Consider the following 24,568-nt stretch of genomic DNA (forward strand, 5'->3'; position numbering starts at 1 on the left):
CAAACACATGAATGCATTAACTGAATAATTGCATATAGAAGCAGATACATAGTGAGTTCTTGCAAAAGGTGACGATTTGTAAATATCAAGTCAACATGACGTATAATACAGAACCGATGTAGGTTGAATACAAATAGAAGTGATTAGTTTATCATGAGAAAATGCATATAAATGCGCATATATGTATGCACAATATGAGGATGAGCATGTATATACTAATTCACAAAATAAGAGATACTCTCTGTTTTACGGATACTTTAATGTATTTAGACAATTTAAATATGGTATGTTTAATTTCAGATTTTCACAATATTATTGGCACTTTATATATATATTATTTTTTATTTTTTTTAACGAGCAAAATAGAAGAAAATAGAATCTTTCTATACATTGGTATAAGGATCCCGGAACAAGATTGTCGGGGTTACATTCATTTTCAACGATTTCTGATTTATACACTTATTTAAGATACATTAGATATATTTTCAATTAATTAATTAATCAAAAGGCAAAACTATCCTCACAATCGCAGAATATTCGTGCGTTTTATTGGGCAGTTTTTTTTAACAAACATTGAATCAATCCATTAAGTATTTTTGAAGCACACAGAAATATGACAGTCACACGCTGGTGCAGTGGCTAAAAGAACGGACACTGCGTGTCCTATAAAGAAAACATTTCCCTTTAAGTTGTGAATAAAGCAGGTAAGATAATGAAACGTGTTCAGAAAATTGGTAATCTTTTGAACATAGTTCATGATGAACCATTGGCTCTTACAATGTTTATATTACTTAACATGTAGATTATAAGTATCAATGATGTGTTTCCGGTACGGATAGACAAATCCGACCCGAGGGCACGTGCGTAAGCCGGTAACGAGGCTTTCCGAGTTACCGGCCACGCAGCGTGTCCGAGGGTCGGATTTTTCGATCCGGACCGGAAAAACATGATTGATTTTTTTTCTTGCATATCTAAATTTATCAATTTGTGAAAAAAATGACGTAGAAAACAAACGTTTGTACAATTACACCAAAAAGCGCGTGCGACGTTGTTTACTGACGTCATAGAGCGCAGTAAATTTAAATAACTAAAATAGCTTTTTTTACGAATATTTATTTTCAATTTTAATTAAAAGTCTTCTAACATATATATTTCATTGCGCTTTATTGAAATGGCATAATATATTTTTCATAAACCATACAATAAATGTAATAAGGAGTGGCGCGTTCTTACGCGTGACTCATCTTACATGGGGTATGTAAGATGGGTTTTTCAAGCACTGGTCACATGACCGGAAACACACATCCGGTATGCAAGAAAAAGGTCAGTTATCCGAGTATGAACGTTACATACTTGGTCACTCATTGTCTATGCACAATTAAACCCTTTCCCTGCATTTGTTTGTTTAAGTTTGACGGACTAGGAACCCACAATATGCAAACACTTCTCGTTTCTGTAACACTTATATCAGTCGTTTCGTGCGACATGATGATGAAAATGGGAATTTAGAAACATCTCATATACAATCTCATCAATATAATCATCAATACATTAAATTATCTATTTTTTAATTGCGTATATAATAACTTCGTATTAGTTGGACTACTTAGAAAGATTCCCTTCATATGTGCTTATTCAGTCCATAAAGAAGTTAGAGTTGCTGTCCTTATGTTCAGGCATTTTGGTTTAAACATATTTTATTGAGCAAAATTAATCAACATTTCAATACAAGTACATTATCAAATTTCAAAATTGACACGGTAGAAATAAACTAATAGAGTTCCTTGCCCTGTACTGATAGATTACAATTGTCATTTGAGGCAGATATTAGTGATGAAGTTATAATTATATTAACATACAAGCTCATATTAAATCATGTTTTAAATACAGGTGATTGAATGATTAGATGCAGTTACCTATATTCAAGAAAAAAATATTCTAAATTAATCAAATGTATCAAAGTAGAAAAATATAGAGTATGAGAAAAGAAGAGAAGAATGAGGAAAACATAAGAAAGAGAGGCAAAGTAGAAGATGTATGAGTGTTGGTGGCTTTAGTCGATCACTGGCTTTTAAATCTTTATGACAAATAAATACAACGATGAACTGCATTAAACGGAGTACTATTTCGCTCCTCAGTCAGTGTGTCATCACCGTATCGTAAAAAAACGAAGAGTAACCCCAGTCAGAGATTGAACAGTGTTAAAAATATGTTGCCTTTGTTCAGTAAAGAGAGGACAAATAAAGAGTTAGTGGTATGTAGTCTCCTGTCTTCCACACCTACCAAATGGTGAGGGAACAATATTTTTAACATAGAGATGGTGATTCAGGGAACGACAGTCGATGCGAAGGCGTGTGTGCAAAACCTGAAGCCGACGTTTCCCGTAGGCATTTTAACCATCTTCCTCTGAAAAGAATGTTACAAACATTTCAGTTATGTTCTGATGAATATGCCTTTTTCGCTTGTTTTATCGCAATAAGCTGTGTTCAACGACGCATTTATGTTCTGTTAAAAGTGCCAAATATCGCTTTTATTGTTTCCATCTGTACTCAAATAATATGATTTAATAATGCATTGAATAAAACAACAACAACAACATGTTTTTCATCAACCTTATTTGTGCTCCTTTAAAAATAATAAAAAAGTTATGTGTCCCTCTTTTGCAAGGTGCAAGTTCACTCGATAAGGAGGGACTTGAATGCCTCCTGGTAAGGAGCTGGTGCTATGCTAGCAGGTTAAAAGGTTCTAGTAATTTTGAAAAAATGCCCCGTTATACACATACATTTGGAGTCCTGTTGCTTTGATAGCAAAGGAAATGTGAAACAACCAGGTTAACGAAAAGGCATACTTTGCCATGGACGCATCACAGACCTGGTGTTGGCAAACACCATCCAAAATTACTAGAACCTTTTAACCTGCTAGCATAGCACCAGCTCCTTACCAGGAGGCATTCAAGTCCCTCCTTATCGAGTGAACTTGCACTAGTGAACTAGTAATTTTGGATGGTGTTTGCCAACACCAGGTCTGTGATGCGTCCATGGCAAAGTATGCCTTTTCGTTAACCTGGTTGTTTCACATTTCCTTTGCTATCAAAGCAACAGGACTCCAAATGTATGTGTATAACGGGGCATTTTTTTGGAATGCCATCACAATTTCATAAATCAAAGGTTTGCAATTGTACAAAGATTGCGTTCTTATCTGGCAGCGAACAATAACAACATTAGCAACAGCACCATTAAAGATGTATGTTTAAGTTATTGAAATATCAATACAGAGACAAATGAATATATGAGCTAATCATAGTCAAAACACTATTAAACAAATACATGTCGCAATATACAATAATTCAGGAGTAACAACGTGTCTAGATGGAGAATGTCATATGTATGTAACGGATATCCAGTAAATCTGTTATTTTTGTATCATTATCAATTATTACATAAAGGGTTTGAGGGGTAGTCTTGGCGGCCGTAAAATAGAATGTTTATATAGAAGGAAAGTAAAAATCCTTTGCAGAAATTGGCAGAGCTAATTGCGTCTTTTGTGTTTATATACTTTATTCATGCATTCGGGATGTGATGTTAGCAATAACATATCGTGAAACTATCCTTGACCGAAAAGAAAATTTAAATGCATAGATAAAACTGCGTTTATGGATGATTTAAAGGGGTACACTGGGTTGACATGTTACATATTTGTTTAAACAAATCTGTATTGATAATGTGTATTGATAGCAAGTCTCTGTCAAAAAGGAGTGAATCATAACATGAACGCAGATAGTATAATCCAATTCAGTCCGCAAACATACAATGTTCAACTTTTCTGGTAGAAGGATAGCACATGTCTATTAATAAGCGGAGGAAAATATTTTGGCATCAACGCTTCCTTAAATCATGAATGCACTAAAGGTAAGTGAGGCAAATCATATATTTGGAAATCATAAAATTGCGACTGAATGTTTTTGCACAATTCGCACATTGTTGACAGACTTTCCAGTAATATTTCAAAAGATCAGTAGTAAATCGCAATTGAAAATTTAAATGAGAAGATGGATGCTTATACCTAGCATATTATGCCTTTAGAGGCGACACATTTCCGACTTCCGATTAGAAGTTTGTACAGTTAATTTTGGGGAATGCGAAAACGGTTGTCAAGTGTTATGCTGTATGTTATGCCATTGTTTTGTTAAAAAATGTTTCTGTTCATTGAAACTAGTTACATAATTACAGCGTTTGCCTATTTACAAATTATTTGTTAAATGTTTTTACATCTGTTATTTGAGATATGCAATTGTGTTTGTAACAGGTTAGCAAACGCCAACGAATTAGGATTTTGCTAATTACCAATCAAAGGAGGTGTCAATCAAAGCCATATTGACTTAAACTAACTGTTTTATTGTTTCTTTGTATCTAATTTTGCACCTTGACGTATGTTTCGATAGAAGCTTCAAAGTTTATTCATACACTCAATGCAAACAGAGTTTACAAACATGAGTATATTATAAGTGCTAAGTCAAACGAGGCATTATGCATGCACATAGTAAATACATATATGAAAACAGTGTACAATGAGGTTAAAGTTGTCTAAAAGGAATGATACATTGAGTTTCAAACTACAAATAGAATTACAATTATCATTAATCAGAGTCAAAATTATGTCAAGTTTAATCATTGTTAAGCAGAAAAATCAACATTATGCCAATTATCAAAATTCTCCGGACGAGTACGTTCTTTTAAGATATAAAGCATGGGAGAATTCTCCAATTCGATAGAAAACTATTTGAAATGAGAAGTAATTAGTTTGAGCTGAATTGTCAGGCCTTTGAAGTATTTTCTCTGTTTCTATTGGTTCAATTCATGTCATGCATGACCAGGTCGCACATTATAAGGGAGCTGATTTTTAACATGTGCTCGCCGAATGGGTATAACCCGATGGCGAGGGTAAATAAGCTCACCCCCCACATAGTGAGGAAGTCGTTAATAGGATACGGACACTTGAAATTTGTCTGAGCTCGAAGGTGGTTTACCACAGACCAGCTAAATTTAGCGTTGTCGCTGTTATACAATATATTTGGTGTTAATTTCTGGACTGCACATTCTGTGTTATTGCATCAACTATTTGTTAAGGAAAGAACATCAGAATAAAATCGTTAAAAGAACTTGCTTCGTGAAAAGGATTTGTTTTGGACTTTAATAGCTAATACCCCATTGGTGCTCGAATCTACTGGTTTAAGAAGCTTGAAAAAGCACGGCACAATACAAGCAACAGGTTTTCGGCTTGAGGGTAATGCTGCTGCATAAAAACCGTTTGACACGGCACCCAAACCGGTTGTGTTGTTTCTCGTTTGTTAATATGATTTTCATAGAGTGGACAACTTTTTTTCGTTATCAACCCTAAGAAGTTACCAGCTTTTTGGGATAATCAACTTGAGTAAATAGAGAAAAAGCATCAGCCGCCGACGACGGTTTTGCTTAACATCAATAACCGCAGACGTCCTACCAACTTGGTTGTTAATGGGCCCATATGTTTACGTATTGCTTCTGAATTTCAAACTAAAGTTCGGAAAGGACACTCCCTCTAGGTTTCAAAATATCTGTTATATAACTCAGTTCATGTATACCACGTGATAAATTGAGCCATAAATTGTACGACGAAATGCAACATTTTGCTTCGAATGAAGACTTTACACAAAGATCACTCCAAATTTTTTTCATCATTTTTTACCAATGAAACTTAAAGCAATCTACGCCGCTTACGCCACCCTCATTTCTTGTTTTTACCAGTGTTTTATTGACAGCTTAGTTTCTTACACTTTGACAAACCTTTTTACAAGACGGTCGTCTGACGGAGTACTGTCAACACATTATTTTGAAAACAGGTTCGTTTGATGAAACTAATGCAGTGAAAGGCGTTCCTAACAATCCTTGATAAACATACCAAGTGTTTTAATATATAGTATGTATGCACTGTGCTGTTTGCGGAGTTTTGTGCTTTCTTCCATGTTTCTTGTTTTTGATTTTTGTGTGTTTTTGGCGTTAACCCAATGCAATTAAACCGGGTTTATGTTTAATCCTTTTGCTACTGAGCTTGTTTTTGTAGTGTTTCACATTTTCTGTTTTAAGTCTTTATTTTAAGCAAAATCTTGCCTTCCGACGTAGCTTATATGACGTTCTTTGTCACGTGGTATATACGAACACTGTAAGTATTTTGTTAAAATGTGTATGCCTCATGAACATGTTCAACATTTTAAGGTTTTGATTCTTGAGTCTCGAACCCAGTCTCAAGTCGTTAATGATTATGGGCCATGTTAGCTATGTCTAATTATTTCCTTTGAAGCATACATATTAGCATATTGAGCTGCTTTAGTGGAAACAGAACACCAATGATGGAAGATAGAGCCTCTTCAAAAGTTTGTTGATAAATGACAGATTGCTTGAAGCAGATTAATATTACACACCTTAACGATATATATTAGTATCCTTTAATGTTTTTACTTTATTGTGGGCCATAGAGAACCGAGTACCATTGTATAAATCACCTGATTATCTGCAATAGAACAATAGAACGCCTCCTCGCTGATAAGTTTTCTTTAAAACACGCATTTTAGAACAAATGTTGTTTGTTTTTGCCTTATACTGAGCATGCGCATTGAACGCTCTTTCGAACTTTTCCTGTTTTCGTAACTAAATGTAAAGGACAGAACTTATGGTTTGGATGAAATTCGATCCTACGTTGCGATATTTAGCAATTTGCTGTCAGCAGGACTACCGACAGAGCTTATGGCCTTATTGACCCGGAAATGTGTGTTGTGATGCAGAAATGCAATACAACTCGATCTGGTTAGACCACAAACATCCACTAGATATGGTTATACTTTTAACTCTGTGATAAGAAAGCATTCGGGCTGCGCTCTTACTCCAGTTCTTCTATTTTCTGGAGGGCGTAGGAAATATTCATTCGTCCCAGTGTACTTAAATGATTTCCATATTGATAATTAACAGTTAATGAGGACAGTTGACTTTGGCCTTAGTCGTTAGAGCGCACAAGATACGATGATATTCGTCGCTCAACTGATTGCGTTATCATCAATTTATCATTTAGTTCAGATTATTTCTATATACCAATGCAGCTGATAAGCGTATCAAACACTGCCTATTTTAGTTTAAACTTATCTAGTACAATGTGATAAAGAATTTTTTCTGTCATAATCGTTACCTTCATTTTGAGTTTGTTTATATTGGTTCTCATTTACAAAATTACAAATCTCTCCTTGTACCTTAGATGAATAATGTATTGACAAGTTGTTCTAGAGTGTTTTCCTTCTCTCATTTTGTACATTATTAACTTCCACATCGGAGGCGGAGCTTAATCGTTCAATAAATAAATTGAGGATAAATTACAACGTTTTTCAATTTTACTGCACACCAGATATTGAACGTTGATTTGCAACATGATAAGAACAGTTACGTCACCCGACACACTCGTGATTGAAATTGTATATTCTGGCGAAGAGCTCGTACATTATTTCAATAACTGGGGATTTGGGCACAGTAACTATCATATATCAAGCACTGGTTGCATAAATATGACATTTTGTACTTTTAGAAGCAAAGTGCCCCAATACACTTTGATATGAATGGGTTCTTAATAAACATGGCAGAACACGTTTTGATTAAAAGGTGATTTAAGGAAGTGACAACTACTACTGTTTTGAACAAGCGTTGCACAGTTTTAGAAATCTTCATGTTATTGGAGAGTTTAAAATGATGCCTTTAAGAATAAAATAATATTTAATATTGATAATTTTCTTTTGCTTATTTCAGACTCTAATGGTTCTTTTTTTATTTTTTTGTAGAAAGTGTTCGGTAAAGGTCCCCAGAAGAAGCCAAGTGGTGATGGTGCCAAGAATGTATGTGATAATAATCCAAATTATAAGAGAACCATCATATTTCATTTAAGTTCCAATATATGCAAGTATTTATTTGAATAAGGTCAACGTAATGCATGATCAAACAAATCAATATATCTTATGATATTCATGTAATTTGAAAAATGTAAGTTTGTTTATTTTTTGAAAGCATTTGCATATAGAAACACTACGTTGCACTCCATGTACCCTGTATAGGTATATATAGTATGTATGCACTGTGCTGTTTGTGGAGTTTTGTGCTGTTCTCCTGTGTTTCTTGTTTGTGATTTTATATTCTATGTCTTTGGCGTTTATCCAGTGCCATTAAGCGGGGTTAATGTTTAATCTTTTTGCTACTGAGCTTGTTTCTGCAGATTTTTGCATAAATATTGGTGTAATTGTCATTATTTATTTTGTGTTAACAATAGCACAATTACTTGAAGCTGCACTCTCACAGATTGACCATTTTAGCAACTTTTTAAAAAAAATCGTGGAAAGAAGATTTTTTGCGTAAATAATTGCAAACCAATAATTGCTGACAAAAAACCAGATCGTAGATTTTCATATTTCCGTTCGAAAATTAATGTTTTTTGGCTTAAACCGTTACAAATGGTTCAAATAAGAAAAATGCATAGAATATCAATTTTTGAACTGATATATAAAAATCTGCGATCTAATTTTTGTCAGCAGTCTTATACAACTTATTTCCAAGGATTTTCGCAAAAATTGGCTCATTCAAAGACAAAAAATAAAAAAAATGTTGTCAAAACGTTAAATCTTTGAGAGTGCAGCTTTATATGAATTAAGCACTCTAGTGAGGCCATAGACACATATAAACTAATTGTGTACCCCTCTATGTTTGCATCATAATGCATTTATTTACTGCCTTTTTTCGCCATTGTATATTTTGCCAGATGGGTCTTTGACCTTCTTGGCAATTAATGTTCTGTTCTACAATAATACGGGCGTGTAAAAAATAGAGAATCTCACATGAGTGATAATTTAAAACAGACTTTATTATAACTTCTTTTCGAAAATTGATAAAAAAAACGACGATTGGCATTGTTTTGCAGTTTAAGTTAATGAGTACAAAACATTTCTTATTGAATGTGAAAGTCTTTTTAAATCTTAAATTCGTTTGTGCATATTTAAAGCGCTAATTAATTGAAATTTCGCTTATATACTGCGGCAGTTTTCAACGCTATTTATTAACCAAAGCGCTTAAAGCGTTGAATGGCTTTGGGCCGGCAACGTCTAATAGTTGATTTAGACAATTTAAAACATAGAAAATAAACTTATTAATGAACTACAATCCCCAAAAACCGTTTGTAGGATAAAATGAAGTATTATAATTTCATTTAAAACATTATGAAATGCTATTTTACGCCTAATTAACATTTAATTGCATCATAATACGATCCATATTTGTTTAAGGTTTAAACGACTTCTCAGAATTTATATCCGAATGCAATGAACCACATTCTATTCTTAACTACAATGTAAATGTAGATATTATAGGTCTTCGGCCGAAGCAAAATCCAAACACAGGTATATAATATATGTGTTTATTTGATTCAGTACGCGTTCATTTTGAAACTATTTGCGGATCCTGCATTTTATATTGTGTTCTGTAACTCACCGAAAATAAAATAACTTCTTTTAATACAATTTCAATTGCATTATATTACGCAAAAGTCAGCTTATTCGAACTATATTAACCGCATAACATAGATTGAAAACTCATTACAGCTATATTTGTTTCATTGACCACCGCAGTTCTAACCGCGTTTTGGTTGATTCGCCCGTGCGCGCATTAATTCGCCAAACGTTAAAAATGTGATGTCGATCTGCCGATGCGATTTCCGAGATAAGGTTATAAATATATGAAGGCCTAGCGGCCTACAGTTTAAAAACGTATCACCAAACTGTTGTTTTCTGATTCCGTTTCATGCTATTATGGTGTGTAGTCTAAGAACTTCTTTCGCGTCGCTAAAATAGCGCGACAAAACTGTTTGGTAAAACCTGCCAGTTTTCTAGTACATAACATTACCTGATTCTACTTACACCACCCGTAGCTTGTACATATTCAGGAATAGCACGAAGCAGAGAACACTTCCGATCTATCTAGACAATCAGTTGGTTGCCAATTTGAAGATCATAAATTGTAACATTATCAAAACATGAGCAGCACGCCAATACAAAAAGACGATTCTAGTTTCTGCTTATAATTACTCATAGCGAACCAGAAGTACACGCATGCATAAAGAAATTCATTAATCTATAAAACATGAAAATATACATAAAAATGTATTTATAAATCGAATGTTGTAATGCTAGCTTTGTTGTTGTCGTACACTTTGATAACTCTTTACGTTTCAGCAACATTAACCTTCTATGAAATTGTCTCGAAATAAAAGAGGTAGTTACTTGTCTTCTGAGGTGTAAGTAAGCTTATTTAAAATCAGTCATGGACATTTTGGAGAACTTTGTTTTTACATGCATTTTTAATACTGCCAATATGTTAAAACCAAACAATAATCAACGCAATTTTCATGTTGATGTCATTGATAAAATAAGTGTTAGATTTGCTTTCCTTTAGGACATACTTTTAGTGGCTGCCATTGATTTTGGAACAACTTTTTCGGGATGGTCGTTTTCGTTCAGAGACGTTTTTAAATCAGAACCTACAAGAGTATCAACAAAATATTGGCATGGTAATCAACACATTTCATTAAAAGGTGAGTTCATTATAACTCGTAAATAAACGTTTTGGCCAATATGGATTTATACTAAGTAAAACAGAAATGTGCCAGACAGCAAACAGTATAGCAGAAAATTTATTAACGTGATGTTTTTCTGGTGGCAAGGCAAAATCGACTGTATTCAGATGTATTTTTTATATATCACTGAAAATTCATTTTGGGTCATGTAAACTACTAGTACATAGCTTTTTGACGATTATAATATAACAGTTTCAATCCTATAAACAATCTAACATTTTTTTCAACTTCGATTTGGTTGATTTTTTTTCGCTTTTCAATGAATACAGCAAACGCGTGTGTGTACAGTAAGCAAAAGACACAATGGAATAAAAACAGAACCTTTACTGACTGACAGTAAATCAATTTCTTGCCAAAAATATCTTATATTAACAATGCTCCTGAATCCAAGACGCCATTCAATATAACATCTTAAAGCGTTTATTAATTGCATCTTTTGTCTAAAAGAAAACATATGAATACAGCCAACTGAAGATGACTTATGTGTTTTTGAGGATACAGTGTGTTATTTAATTAATTTCTGACGCGTTTTACATTCGGGGTATGGACGCAGTTTGGCTGGTTATAGTGGGTGTACATTTAAAAGCCAAACTGCGTCCATATCCCCGATAATAACATCAATCACGCAATTCATTTCTTATGTTTTAACCAGTAGATTTTTTCATTTCTTCCCAGAAAAAGTACTTTATTCAATAATGAAAGCTTATTAATAATAACAATAATTCCTTTTCGCCCATTCTGTAAATATAATGACCCGACCGATTTACATATTGTACTGCTGCGAACAAAAGTAGTCCAAAACTAAAATCACGTTTAACGCTAGTTGTAGTGTTACGTGGCCTGCTGAAACAATACAAACACTATCAAGATACTAGTACGTTATTAATGTTATATGTGATTATTCGCGATCTGAACATTTCCAAAGATGTTGCGTTCAATTTATCAGAAAATATTCGCAATTGCCAAAAGGCCGCTCATTTAAGGAATGTAAGATTAAGTGTTAATATTTTATGAACATGTTCACTCAATTATCTTTAAATATAAAGATGCGGGCGTGAACTACTTATCTGTACGCGCATGCGTTTGGTTGTTCATTGAAAAACAAAACGATATCATTTACAATATGCGCTTCAACCAAAGCACCCTCGAGTGTATTGATAAAACCTGATGGACAGACGTTCAGCGCGTTTGGATACCAGGCTGATACCAAGTACAATGAACTTGTGGAAAAGAATGAACACAATGAGTGGTACTATTTCACTCGCTTTAAGATGCAATTATACAAACAGGTAATGCATTTGTATATTGAATACTCTCTTTTGTATATGCATTTGTTATCTATTCAAGAAGGTTACTATAAACTTCCTAACTACATTTACATACTATTATCAGACACAAACTATTTGAAAAAATATTTGCAGAAGGTTAAACGAACCACAGAAATTAAAGATGCAGGTGGGAAGCCACTACCGGCCATGACAGTTGTCACGTCTTTAATTAAGTAAGAACTATTGATATTGTTTTAAACGATAGATATATACATGTTCACTCTGATTATACTAAATGAAATAGTTCAGTAGTGAAAAGTGAACTCGTGAGCCACTAATCGTTCCGAGGCGGCGGCAATCACACCATTTATTGGTGAAGCTATTTTGATGGCATATTTGTTGTGTTTGTTCGTAACTGTCGTTAAGTTTATTTAGGCACTTGCCTTTTGGCTCTTAACCCGGTTCATATTTAAATGTGTGACTATTCGGCGTGTCCATTGTAGTTCTGTTGTGGGCTTGTAGTTTTTGCTGTATTGTTGCTGGAAGGATGTCGCGCAATACAAACTTGGACGGACCGTAATCATTTGAACAGGTTATGCTATTTTACAAAGCTTAATATGTTATTGAAGTATTAATAAAAATAAGTATACGATTTTATAATTATAGATTTCTTAAAGACGATCTTTTGAAAGATATCCAAACACAAACGAGTATGATTATGAGCCCCAAAGATGTCAATTGGGTATTGACTGTTCCTGCTATTTGGGATGACGACGCTAAACACTTCATGCGTGTAGCTGCTGAACAAGTAGGTGCAGTTTTGTTTCATTACTACAAGCCAGAATTTAACACGAAAGATGAAAGTTGTGATGTACGACTTTGTCTCGTTCGAACACCTACCCGAAAAAGAGAAAAATGACGTTTAAGCCAGAAGCAAATACTTGTTTAAAAAACCTTTTTATCGTCTACCGTTTAACCAAAGGCACACATGAGCACACATACAAAATCAGCATCAAAGGTATTGATATCAATGAGGATCATCATGTTCAGGGTAAGCAAAAATTGTCAATACTATATAGTTCATATTATGTTGCCTCATTTTCACTGTGTATGAAGAAGAACAATTTGCAAATATTGAATATGAAGCCGCCCGTAAACATAGTCACATGTTTATACGAAAATGTCAATTAATTTATCCCAATGAAAGAAAATGGTATGATTTCACTTGCAGACAGACGAAAAATACAAAAGTTAGCTGTCGTGTATTTAGCTAAAAGTGGCACGCAACAGGTTCATTTGCAAGAAATTATACTGCCTGTTATTTGAACAATAGCAAATTATGGAAATTATAAAAAGTTCGTCACTGAACAGATGATAACAACTTACTCTGATAAAAAATTGCTAATAAATATCAATTGAAATTATCAAACTGGTGATCCAAACTCTTCCTATTGTCTCTGATGTCCCATTCTTGCAAGATTTTGATATTTCCCATCAAGATGTTATAGATTCAATTAAGGTACTAAAAACTGGAAAGGCAACAGGACCTGACTCTGTTAATAGCTTTGTACTAAGGGAAATAGCCACCGAAATTGCACAGCCCATCCGAGATCTTTTTAATTACTCTCTTCATTCTGGTAAAGTACCCAAGCAGTGGAAACTGGCTCATGTCTGTGCGATTTTTAAGAAATCAGATCCCTAAGCTGTTGGTAATTATCGCCCAATATCCCTCTTGAGTGTTATTAGTAAGGTTCAAGAAAGGATTTTGCATAAATACATGTTTAACTTCTTCCGTCAAAATGACTTCTTAACCCCATTTCAGTCAGGGTTTGTTCCAAATGACTCCACTGTAAATCAGCTTGTATCTATCTATCACTCCTTCTGTCTTGCACTGGAGGGTAAAGAAGTAAGGGCAGTTTTCTTTGACATATCAAAAGCCTTTGATCGTGTATGGCATGAAGGTCTACTTTTCAAGCTTCGTGAAAGTGGTATTTCCGGTTCCCTTTTATTATGGCTTACTGATTATCTCAGTGAAAGAAAACAGAAGGTTGTCCTATCTGGTACTATGTCAGATACGGTTTCAATATCTGCTGGAGTACCACAGGGTTCAATTCTTGGTCCCCTTCTCTTTCTTGTCTTTATAAATGATATCGTACGGAAAATAAAATCACCCACACGTCTTTTAGCAGATGATACTACTTTGTATGTTATTGTCGATGATCCTTTGTCTGAAGCTCAGCAATTAAATGATGACATGAACAAAATTCATTTGTGGGCAGAAAGGTGGCTTGTATCATTCAACCCGGCGAAAACCGAATAATTTTTAATATCTCGAAAAACAAACAGACAGGCACATCCACCTATTTATATGGATAATGTTCAAATAGCGGAAGTTACTACTCATAAACATCTCGGCGTGACACTCGCCAATAACTGCTTATGGCATGAGCATATCAACTCCGTCAAAACCAAGGCATGGCAACGTTTTTACATCATGCGATCATTTAAATTCGTCCTTGATCGCAAATCGCTAGAAGTCCTATATAAAACATTTATTCGGCCACTGTTGGAATACGCAGATGTAGTTTGGGATAATCTAACGCAAGCTGAAGCAGAGGACCTAGAAAAGGTTCAGCATGAGGCAGCGCGAATAATTTCCGGAGCAACGCGACTTGTCTCCATTTCAAATCTTTATATAGAAGCAGGACTTGAATCTCTGAAGGAGAGAAGACGTAAACACAAACTCAGTCTTTTTTACAAGCTCGTACAATCTTCGGAATTCTGTGAACCTTCGTAATATTCCTTGTAAAACTTAGGTGTTATTCAATTCGTTTCTTCCAACCACAATATCCTTATGGAATGCACTCCCGGAAACTGTTCGTTCTTCGACATCCCTGCCCCCCGTAAATACAATCTTAACAAGAATAAAAAAAACTGTTCCAAATTTCTATTATGAAGGCGATCGCAAATGGAGCGTCATACATGCAAGGCTGCGGATGCATTACATTAATCTTAATGAACATTTGTTCTCTAAAAACATTAACAATAGTCCAAATTGTCAATGTGGTGAAATCGAGGACACCTACCATTTCTTTCTCACCTGTCCCCTTTATCGTGCACAAAGGCATCATCTACTCGAACATCTGTTTTCTATTGTGCCACTTCAAGTACTACTGTTCGGTTCAAAAAATGCCACAGACTTCTTGATCAACTCAACAATATTCAATCACGTTCAAAACTACATTCGCCAAACTAAATGCTTTTGATCTACTTAGGATAATAAGAACAAACCAGATTCTACAACTGATCTGACCTGTACATGCCCTGTCCTGTCTTCCCGCTTCTCTTTTATCCAACTACCAACGCATTTTGCTATTTCCTTCATTTGTCATTCACCTTTCATCTTATCTATCAAATTATAACGGTACCGAAAATATAAACATCATAACAACATTTACACCATAACAAGCAGCTTTAAAGTGTGACAGAAACGAGGCACAGTATAATCTTATAAGCTTCCTTCTCAATTCTGTCGTGAATATTTTGTTATGTGCATATATCACTTGCTCACTTTGCCTGTACTTCTATGTTAGAAAACCTTTTATTATTGATTATGCCCTAACCTTGTGTATTCCTCAAATGTACTTTATGAAATAAATATTGTTTAAACCAAACTGGTGATGCAAAGCATTATTTTTTTTAAAGTGATTTTTATACTATGAAACGTTTAGTTATGTTTTTGCAATGCGTGCTTTTCGCCCACATAGCATACCATTTTGTATTATTCCATTATGTTCAATTATTTAAAAACATTTTTTTCGGTGTACAGAATAGCAACATCTATAATCATAATGAAACCATGTTTTTTTTTTATAACCACATATCACCTGTTTAGCAGTTATTCAACAACAACCAACGACATTGCAGATAGGCAATCATTAATTACTGGGTTCAATCATCGAGAATTAGAATTATTGCCGTTGTTTAAAGTCCCGTACACTACCACTCATCCGATACACAACACCTGCATCAGATATGTCGTTGGCAATGTGTCAATTAAGGAATAAATTGCGGGGTTGATGTCATTATCGGGGTATGAACGCAATTGGGCCAGCCCAATTGCGTTCATATCCCCTATATTGATATCAACCCGCATTTCTTTACTTATATTTACATTAATAGTTCCTTATTTCAGTCAGGAATTGTTAAAAACACTTCATTTCATTTAAGAAAACCATTCATTAATCCTTTCTTACCCATTCTGTAAATAGAATGACCCGACTGCAACCGGAAACATCGATTGATGAACGCAATTGTCGAAATGTAGTTCATTTAAGGAATGGAAGTTGAGGTGTAAATATTGCGGTTTAGCACAGTCAATTTGTGACATATAAGGGCCGATCCTACCACAAATTGCAGCAGAATATCTGAAAGTTTTCATTACTCATTAAAGTGTCATCTATAATAAAAAAGTCCTAAGGAATCCAAGTGGTGGAAAGTATTTTAAAAACATATTTCTTTAACCTACTTTGGTACCACGTTTTGTACTTTATAATGGGATATTTAGCGACTTTCTAACAATATATTTATAGCTAAACGCATATTTTCATAGAAGATCAGGTTTTAATAGTGAGATGACAATTACCTCAGATGAGATCCCTTGATGACTTACATCCACTTATAATGGCCAGACATTTATACTTCCATAGTGCATGCACTGGCCTCAATTTCGCGAAACTTAACAGTCTAAAGTAGGTAACTTCAACTAGCCTAAACACTTCAGTTTAATTTTGATAAATGAAAGTTGTTATTTGTGATTTTCTTAAAAAGTATTACTTTTTAAAGTCTAAAATCTCTAATAGAAGAAAACATTTAGCAAATTAACATGTTTAACAAAAATTATAATCCATTACGATAAGAAGTCGTTTATTCCTAAAACGAAACTTCACATCACTATTGTAGATACTAAATATATGATGGCAGATAATTCACGTACAAATGTACGAAACTGACATGATAAAAGATAAAACGTAACACGTTCATACTTTATAATAGGGCAACATAAATTGTTAAGATGTCAGACATTGTCTGGTTGCTCATCCACTGTTTTCATGATCATCAAATTCACCGTTAACACATTCAGCCTCTGGAATTGAATTAGCACACCCTGATTCTTTGCAGTTACGTTTGGACAGACAGGAAAAATCAACCAATCACTTTCTTTCTATCCCTAGTCTTGTGGCAGAAGGTCATTAACGGTTCCCTCCCACTGCTGCACCTGCTAGTGCTCACGGAGGCCGTGATATTTTGCTGCTGCTAAGGAAAGTGGTAGGCTCTGTGGCTTTTGGTGAGGAATGCTAGTAGCCACGCAATAATAACGGTTTTACTGTAATTAGTTCAGTCCCCATGCTTCCCATAGTACAAACACACCAAAGCGTTCTTTCCTGCTGCCACAACATTTGCCGTCGTGTCACACCCAAGGATCGCATGTATAAAGAGGATTTGAGCGCACACCCTGGAACGCAGCTGCTCCTTGAAAACTTCTTACTGGTATATGAGAAGATCAGCATCACCTTGGACATAAAACGTCCGACAGGTGGCCATTTAACATGTTGATAACCTATTGCTTGTTTGGGTTCTTTCCGTGGGACTCATCTTTTTATATTGTAACAGGCATGTCCTCATCAAAAGTCACGGTTGGTTCAGTCCTTCCACCTGTTTGTCTCTTGTTTGTCATGTCCTTCGTAGATGTGTCATCATAACAACACAACAAGTACCTCTCCATACTTCCTTGTGACGTAATATGTGTACAACCGTTATAAGTAATTGTATGTGGATCCACGTGTCCATGGGTAGCGCTGAACAAGTGTTCCGCCGTCCAGCACATACTGAACTTATCCTCCTGTGAGCTCTGGAAGGTCAGATGTAAGGAGGGACCATATGGCATCTGTTAGCACTGGTTTCTGTGGCTATCGAAGTAGCAGTGAGGTGTCAAACAGAGCTGGTGGGTGACTGCAAAGCGCATATTTAAACACTGATGCCAGATCTGTAAATGCTTTTGCAGCAACTTTAAGTCGATGGAAAAGAAGCTGAGGATCCACCAATCTTAATTGAGGATTGAGTGTTCAAGGCGGTTGCCTTATCGTGCTTCTTGAATGTGTTCTCAGCAGTAGTTTGTCAACACATCCTAGCCCAGATGGTGTTCCCGATGATCCTGGATTTGTCAACTTTCACATTAAGTTGTGTGTGAACTCCGGTCAGTCTAGACACTACTTCGCAAGCTTGGAGTTTGGCAGAAGAAGTTTCTTTCAATGCGATGGTTCTGAACTGTGTGTCCTTTATGTCTCATACTTGTCTTGCAGTTGTCATGTCCTTGTTCATCAGCGTTGTAGTTGACTATTGTTTGTTACCTCTTGCATGATATTGTTGACTTCAGCACAAGCTTATATAGCGAGGAACCATGCTATATGCTGCTGCTCTGTCATCCCTCGCCCTCTTGTGAGATTTACTGAGAGGCCAGCACAAAGGCGATGGCTTCTCCTGATCACATGGCTTCCCTCTTCAAATCTCTGGTAGACATTTGGATGTTCCACCTGAAACATTCACAATTGCTGCACATAGATCCGAGTAGATTTCATATAAAACATTATTATTCATACAGTAACTGTTTTGTATCAGTTAACAAAAATGTATCGGTTTTTATTTTCGAATTACTAGTTAAGTTGCCAGGTACTGGCATCATCCAAAATGACAATTTCGTGAATGGTGGAATAAAAAATATAAAATTGTATATAAAAGACAATTCAGATATGCACAAATCACCGATTTCCGTACTTTTCAATATTTTCCACCACTTGGATTCCTTGGAACTTTTGATATGTTAAGCCAAACATATTTATGAAGATAAACCAGTTGCAAGATATTCTGTTGCAATTTATGTGAGGTTATGTTTATAATGCGTCTACTAGTTGTATTCTTAGTCAGTTAGTTGAATTGAATTGAAATGAAAATGATTAAGAACCTACGCTCACTCCGTCCATTTTTTTTTTATTCATTCCGATTTTAACTCGTGTCATCTAACTATTATTTCGAATACAACCGACATCATCACCCAATGGAATTGGCAGATAGGCTTAATCATAAAGAATCATAGCTTTCGCGGGTGTCAAAAGATCTGCCTTTTGACACTCATCCGATATAAACTCCCTGCGTGACATGTTGCGTTGAAAATGCGTCAGCCAATGAGATAGTTTTCTAAAACAGTAAGATAACCTGAAGTAATATTTTAATGATTAAGAATAGGCGGAGTGAGCGTATATAGCGAAATGCTTTTTCATGCCATCTAACTATTAGATGGAAAAGACGTTATTAATGTTGTAAGAACTTGTGTCCAGCCATTTTTTTATATATAATCTTTACCATTGTTGTAAATACTGATCATGCTTAACAATAATGATATAAAATATGTTTAAATTGAGTTGTTTTTTTTCAATTATTTAAACACCTTTATTAACTAGTTTTCCTTTTCTGATGCCTACTGCTTTATTGGAATACTCTCAATGTAGTTTAATTGAATTTCCATCAATGATGACCAACACATCTTATGACAACTGCTTCGAGATCTTACCTTTTGAATATATAACCAGTCTCAACTTTCTACACCGACCAAACAGTTAAAATTGGAACGTAAGGAATGCATGAGTTCGGTGACATCTTAATTGCACCGTTTCAGTTATCATTATCATCTATATCCATATAGTTCGAATAAACGTAATTACTATAAAGCTCCATGTAATAAAAGAGCACGTTCTGAAAATAGAACAAAAAGAGTAACAATAGTTATTACAGTACAAATATGACTGTTCTTGTAATATAAACATTCATAATGTAGTATACATATAATATATGCGTTACTTAAATATGATATTACAATTATGTCAAGTAATTGTCTAGTGGCGTTATTTAAAATGACAAAACTCATACAATGACATAACACGGTTCATATACAACAAACAAACATGTAAGAAACAGTTCACATTAATCACTTACCAAGTCTGAGGGACTGAGCACCACACCCTCAATCACACATCTCTCAGGTGAATGCAGTTCATGCTGGTTATAACTGAACACCCAAAACCATGAATGCAATATTAAATAAAAAGAACAATTAGCAGATTATGCTATATTGAAACCAATCATCAGAAGTCTAATACCACGAAAATACATAATTCAGCACGAACAAATCAACCAAAGTCATGGTTACATATCCAACACATTTCAATCACAAATTGAATAGTTAAAATATTCAATGCAAACAATAATGTCCAATATATTTTTATTTTACTTGGACCAAATCAAATTAAAAGCTTCCTCAACTTCTCAAACAGTTTCAAGACTGGAGGGAAAATCTTTGCAACAATGATAATAACAGTCACCTGACCTATTTCAAAGAAATCACTCAACCATAACATATCATGGTATAGGGGAAACAATAACCAATAACTGGTAAAAAGTATAATCAATCTGCATAAATTGCTTCCCTTTAACTGTAAGAATTTCATATGGGCTACCAATATATAGTGATAAACGCTTTGGATGCAAAGCTAATGCTGCGACATTACAGGCAGGTATTTTGGCGGAATACCTGACACTTGCCCTAGAGCCGGAGGCAGCTTCCATTTTCTGCCGGCTTCTACCAGTGGAGCAAAGTGGAGGAGAGTACTCGCTGTCAACATTTACAGGTGGCACCAAGTTCCTCGTTGTTGACGCAGGAGGTAAAGATTATATATTTTTAGTGATATGTCATATACATAGTTATTTATGCATTAAAAAACATGGCGGTCCAAACTTGATAGTTTAATTATTGAGCTACAAGTTCACAGTGTGTTGTTTTCTTTTTTGTGGTAAGCCATTCTGCTTTTGATAGTTTGTGCCTCTGAATTATAGTATCATAATAACTGGATGTATTTGGCTACTGACTTGGTTTACTGTTAAGATGCGTTTCTTTGAAACTGAAAACGAATTAATCTTTTTTAAATTATAGTGTTAAATTATGGACTCTGCTAAAAATACACGTATTTGATTCGCTAAAATCTCCTTGGACATGACTTATCTAATGATATTGATGTAAAGCTATGACTAAGATGACCTTGTAAAGTGGCGTAGACAACAGTTATGATCTAAATTACGATAAGCCTTTTACCACGCAATACGTTAAACAATTGTATTTATATAAAGATCATATGCCAGTCCAATCAGGAACCAGATAGCACATTCAAAATCTTTCTTTATATGTTGTCTATGAACAGAAAACACGCACGTCTTTTGTCTTTTGTGTATTAAACGTTATCGCCACTTTACATATTTAGGTGGTACAGTCGATATTGCTGTTCAACAGGTGACGGAAACTGGTTTGATAAAGAACATTCACGTAGCCAGTGGCGGAGACTGGGGTGGATCGAAGGTGGATGAAGAATTCTTCAAGTTTATAACCAACATCATTGGTATTTTTTTTTCAATGACACTTAAATATTATAACAAAATGATTCCAAAATGATTCCAAATACTATAGAGTCATAGTAATTTTAGTTCATGCGCAAACACGTTAGATATTTGGTCTAGATTCTGAAAGTGTATTGGCATTACGCATTTAAAATTGATTTTCAGCAAAATGAATCTGCCAAGGTTAAAAGTTAGGTATATATTTAACATAACAAATATATTAAGATTAAAAGTTAGGTATATAATTAACATAACATAATAAATGTACAATATTCATCAGCTAATTCGGCTTTCTATCAAAGATTCTATTATATATGGCATGCAGACTTGGCATACTACAAGTGTTTGGTCATGATAAAGAATACAGTAAAATCATATGTAAAGATATGTACTGGGTATTTCATATGTGTTTGGTCTGTATAATCGTGAATATTAACTTTAATACCATCTTGATATATTTTATCTATGTACAGGAGACAAGGCATTCGAAGTGTTCAAGAATACTTGTAGAGAGGATTTCACATTCTTGACGGGCGACTTCGAAATTAAGAAAAGAACTGTTACACTGTCGACCGACACGGTTGTTTTTCGGCTTTCTTCATCGTTGTCAAGCACCGTTTTGGAATGTACAGGGAAGACGCTACAAACACTTATAGAGGAATCAATATACGCTGGCAAAGTAGGTGTTTTCGTTTACCGTTTAAACAATCTATATTCAAGATATTTGAGACACTTCAGTATATTTATTGCAACATATATTTTTAGATTTTTTATAATGGGAACTTTGGACGCTAAAAGAATGAATTCTTGCTTTTGCAGGTAAAACTTATTGCGGACAAACTCAAAGTCGATACTGATATAATGAAAGATTTATTTGTGCCACAAATACGAGCAATAACTGACCACATTGCAAAGCTGATAGAGCAGAAGTTTAATGGTCTCGATGCCATTGTTTTAGTTGGGGGCTTTTCAACGTGTAGACTGCTACAGAATGCTGTAATAGAGAAATTTAGACACTGCAGAGTGATTATACCAAATGAATCAGATTTAGTCGTACTAAAAGGGGCCGTGCTTTTTGGACATAGACCAGATCAGATCACTCAGCGTATCAGCAAGTACACGTATGGAGTTTCTACCAACTTGCCTTTTGATGACAAAATACACCCAAGACATCTGAAGAAGATTGATGAACAAGGGAAAGCAATTTGCCCAACATGCTTTTGCAAACATATTGTTTCTGGGCAAACGCTTGTAGCTGGCGAACCCCAAAGTAGCAAATGGTATTCACCAATTTCGTCCGCAAGCAGAACCATTACTTTTCCGATATATAGAACACTTTCTACAAATCCAGTGTTTGTAACTGAGGAGGGTTGTCAACTGGCGGGAAAGCTTCGATTGCCGCTGGCTGGAAGTGGTCTTGACCGGAATGTTAAAGTGGAGATGATTTATGGAGAGACAGAGATCAAAGTGGAAGCAAAGGAAATAGCCACGGGGAAAGTACATCACCTTAGAGTCGATTTTCTTAATTAAACGGTCTAGCTTTTGGAGATGGTTTTAAGTTGAATGTTGTGTATTATTTATTTAGGTCTGTTTGTGCTTTACTCAAAGACTTCGGGTTTGAAACTATGATTATAGCAATTTGATAATTGCTCTGACTATTCCGTTAATGCAAACTGCTATCATCTTACACTTAAAACAAGTTCAATATATTTATAAATATATTGAACTTGTTTTAAGTTCATTCATAAATAAAAGTACATTCAACAAACAGTACGTACAAGTGCATTGCCACTCTATTAAGAGTTATAAGAGACTATCAATTTTATAATACAACTAAGACACATATCAATACATCTTTATAAAGATATGAACAAAATACCCTTTCTAATCCCTTTTTAAAAACTGTTTTAAGACAATGAAAAGAAAATTCTGATATTGTAAATTAGTACTAATGCACAAATAAGAAATAGGAGTAAAAAACGAAATCCACATATGATCAGATCATTTTTGGTCGGATTAGCAAAGCCATTTTACGTATGACTTAAAAAGTTACATATATGCTAATAAAAAAAGGGGGAGATATTATCTACATAGATTCTAAAATTATCTATGAAATAAAATAGCTAAATATTACATACACAATGTCTTGACATTTGCTTTCAGCTAAATTAAACTTTTGATTCAAAATACCACGGCAGATAGCAAATCATGTTGTTATGCGTTCGTTTGAAATCATATATATACACACACTACCTGTACAAAAGATCAGTTCTGGCTTTTATAATCAAGTAACAATTTTTGGCACTTATTCTTAACATATTTTCGTACAAGAGAACAAATTTCAATTTGTCTTGATCACACATATTACTTAATGAACTATCAAGCTCAATGGCTTTTCTAACAATATCATTTTTGAAACTCTGGTAAGAAAGACAGTGAAAATGTACATGAATTTAATTTTCTATGGCAAGTTTGCATATAGGACATATACATAGATTTTCAGGGAAGTTTTCATTACTTCCCGTTTCCAACCTAAGTGGAGCAACTCCACACCTAAATTTTGTCATTGCTGACTTGTGCTTTCTAGCTATACTGGAGCATTTAACAATAGTTTTCAGTTTCATATTCAACTTTTAATAGCCTATATGTTCTAAGTTTATTTCTTGCTTGACCAGATGGACCTATAACATTATTTATACTCACTTTTATACTTCATATTCAATGACCCATCTTACGAACAGTTATCGAGAATATGCAAAGAAAAAACTGTTATAAATTATCATATGACGCACCAAACTTTTTTTTAAATTATTTGAAATTTAAAGATGCAATATTAGTTTCAGGCACAGTATGGTTTTTTGCGTCTCTTATACCATGTTTTTGCTCTGTTGGTAGGGAAAAGATGTGCAAGAAAAAAATGAATAAATATTTTGATAAAGAAGATGTTTCCTGGTATGTGGTAGTTTAATGTTATCATGTTTTTTTTAATGTTTTCTCTTCTCTTTTTATATCGCAAATAATGCAAAATGTATATAAAAATATTATCGTTTGTATCTGTACTTTGTCAATTTGCCGTGTATTGCTGTGTATTTCGTCATGTATAATGTATA

At 34.5% G+C, this 24,568-nt stretch overlaps 1 protein-coding gene across 1 annotated transcript; it reads left to right on the top strand.

Moving 5' to 3' along the window:
• The first annotated feature begins 3,785 nt into the window (after positions 1–3,785).
• Positions 3,786–24,568, top strand: LOC128216960 (heat shock 70 kDa protein 12A-like). The gene is made up of 10 exons (XM_052923725.1): positions 3,786–3,908; positions 7,856–7,909; positions 10,509–10,647; positions 11,830–11,978; positions 12,111–12,190; positions 12,624–12,765; positions 20,581–20,731; positions 21,326–21,460; positions 21,932–22,137; positions 22,278–24,568. The coding sequence occupies exons 1-10, from the start codon at positions 3,894–3,896 to the stop codon at positions 22,986–22,988; spliced, it is 1,782 nt and encodes a 593-aa protein (XP_052779685.1). The 5' UTR covers positions 3,786–3,893; the 3' UTR covers positions 22,989–24,568.

The sequence above is a fragment of the Mya arenaria genome, chromosome 14 (assembly GCF_026914265.1).
Source record: "Mya arenaria isolate MELC-2E11 chromosome 14, ASM2691426v1".
In the NCBI taxonomy this organism is placed as follows: Eukaryota; Metazoa; Mollusca; class Bivalvia; order Myida; family Myidae; genus Mya; species Mya arenaria.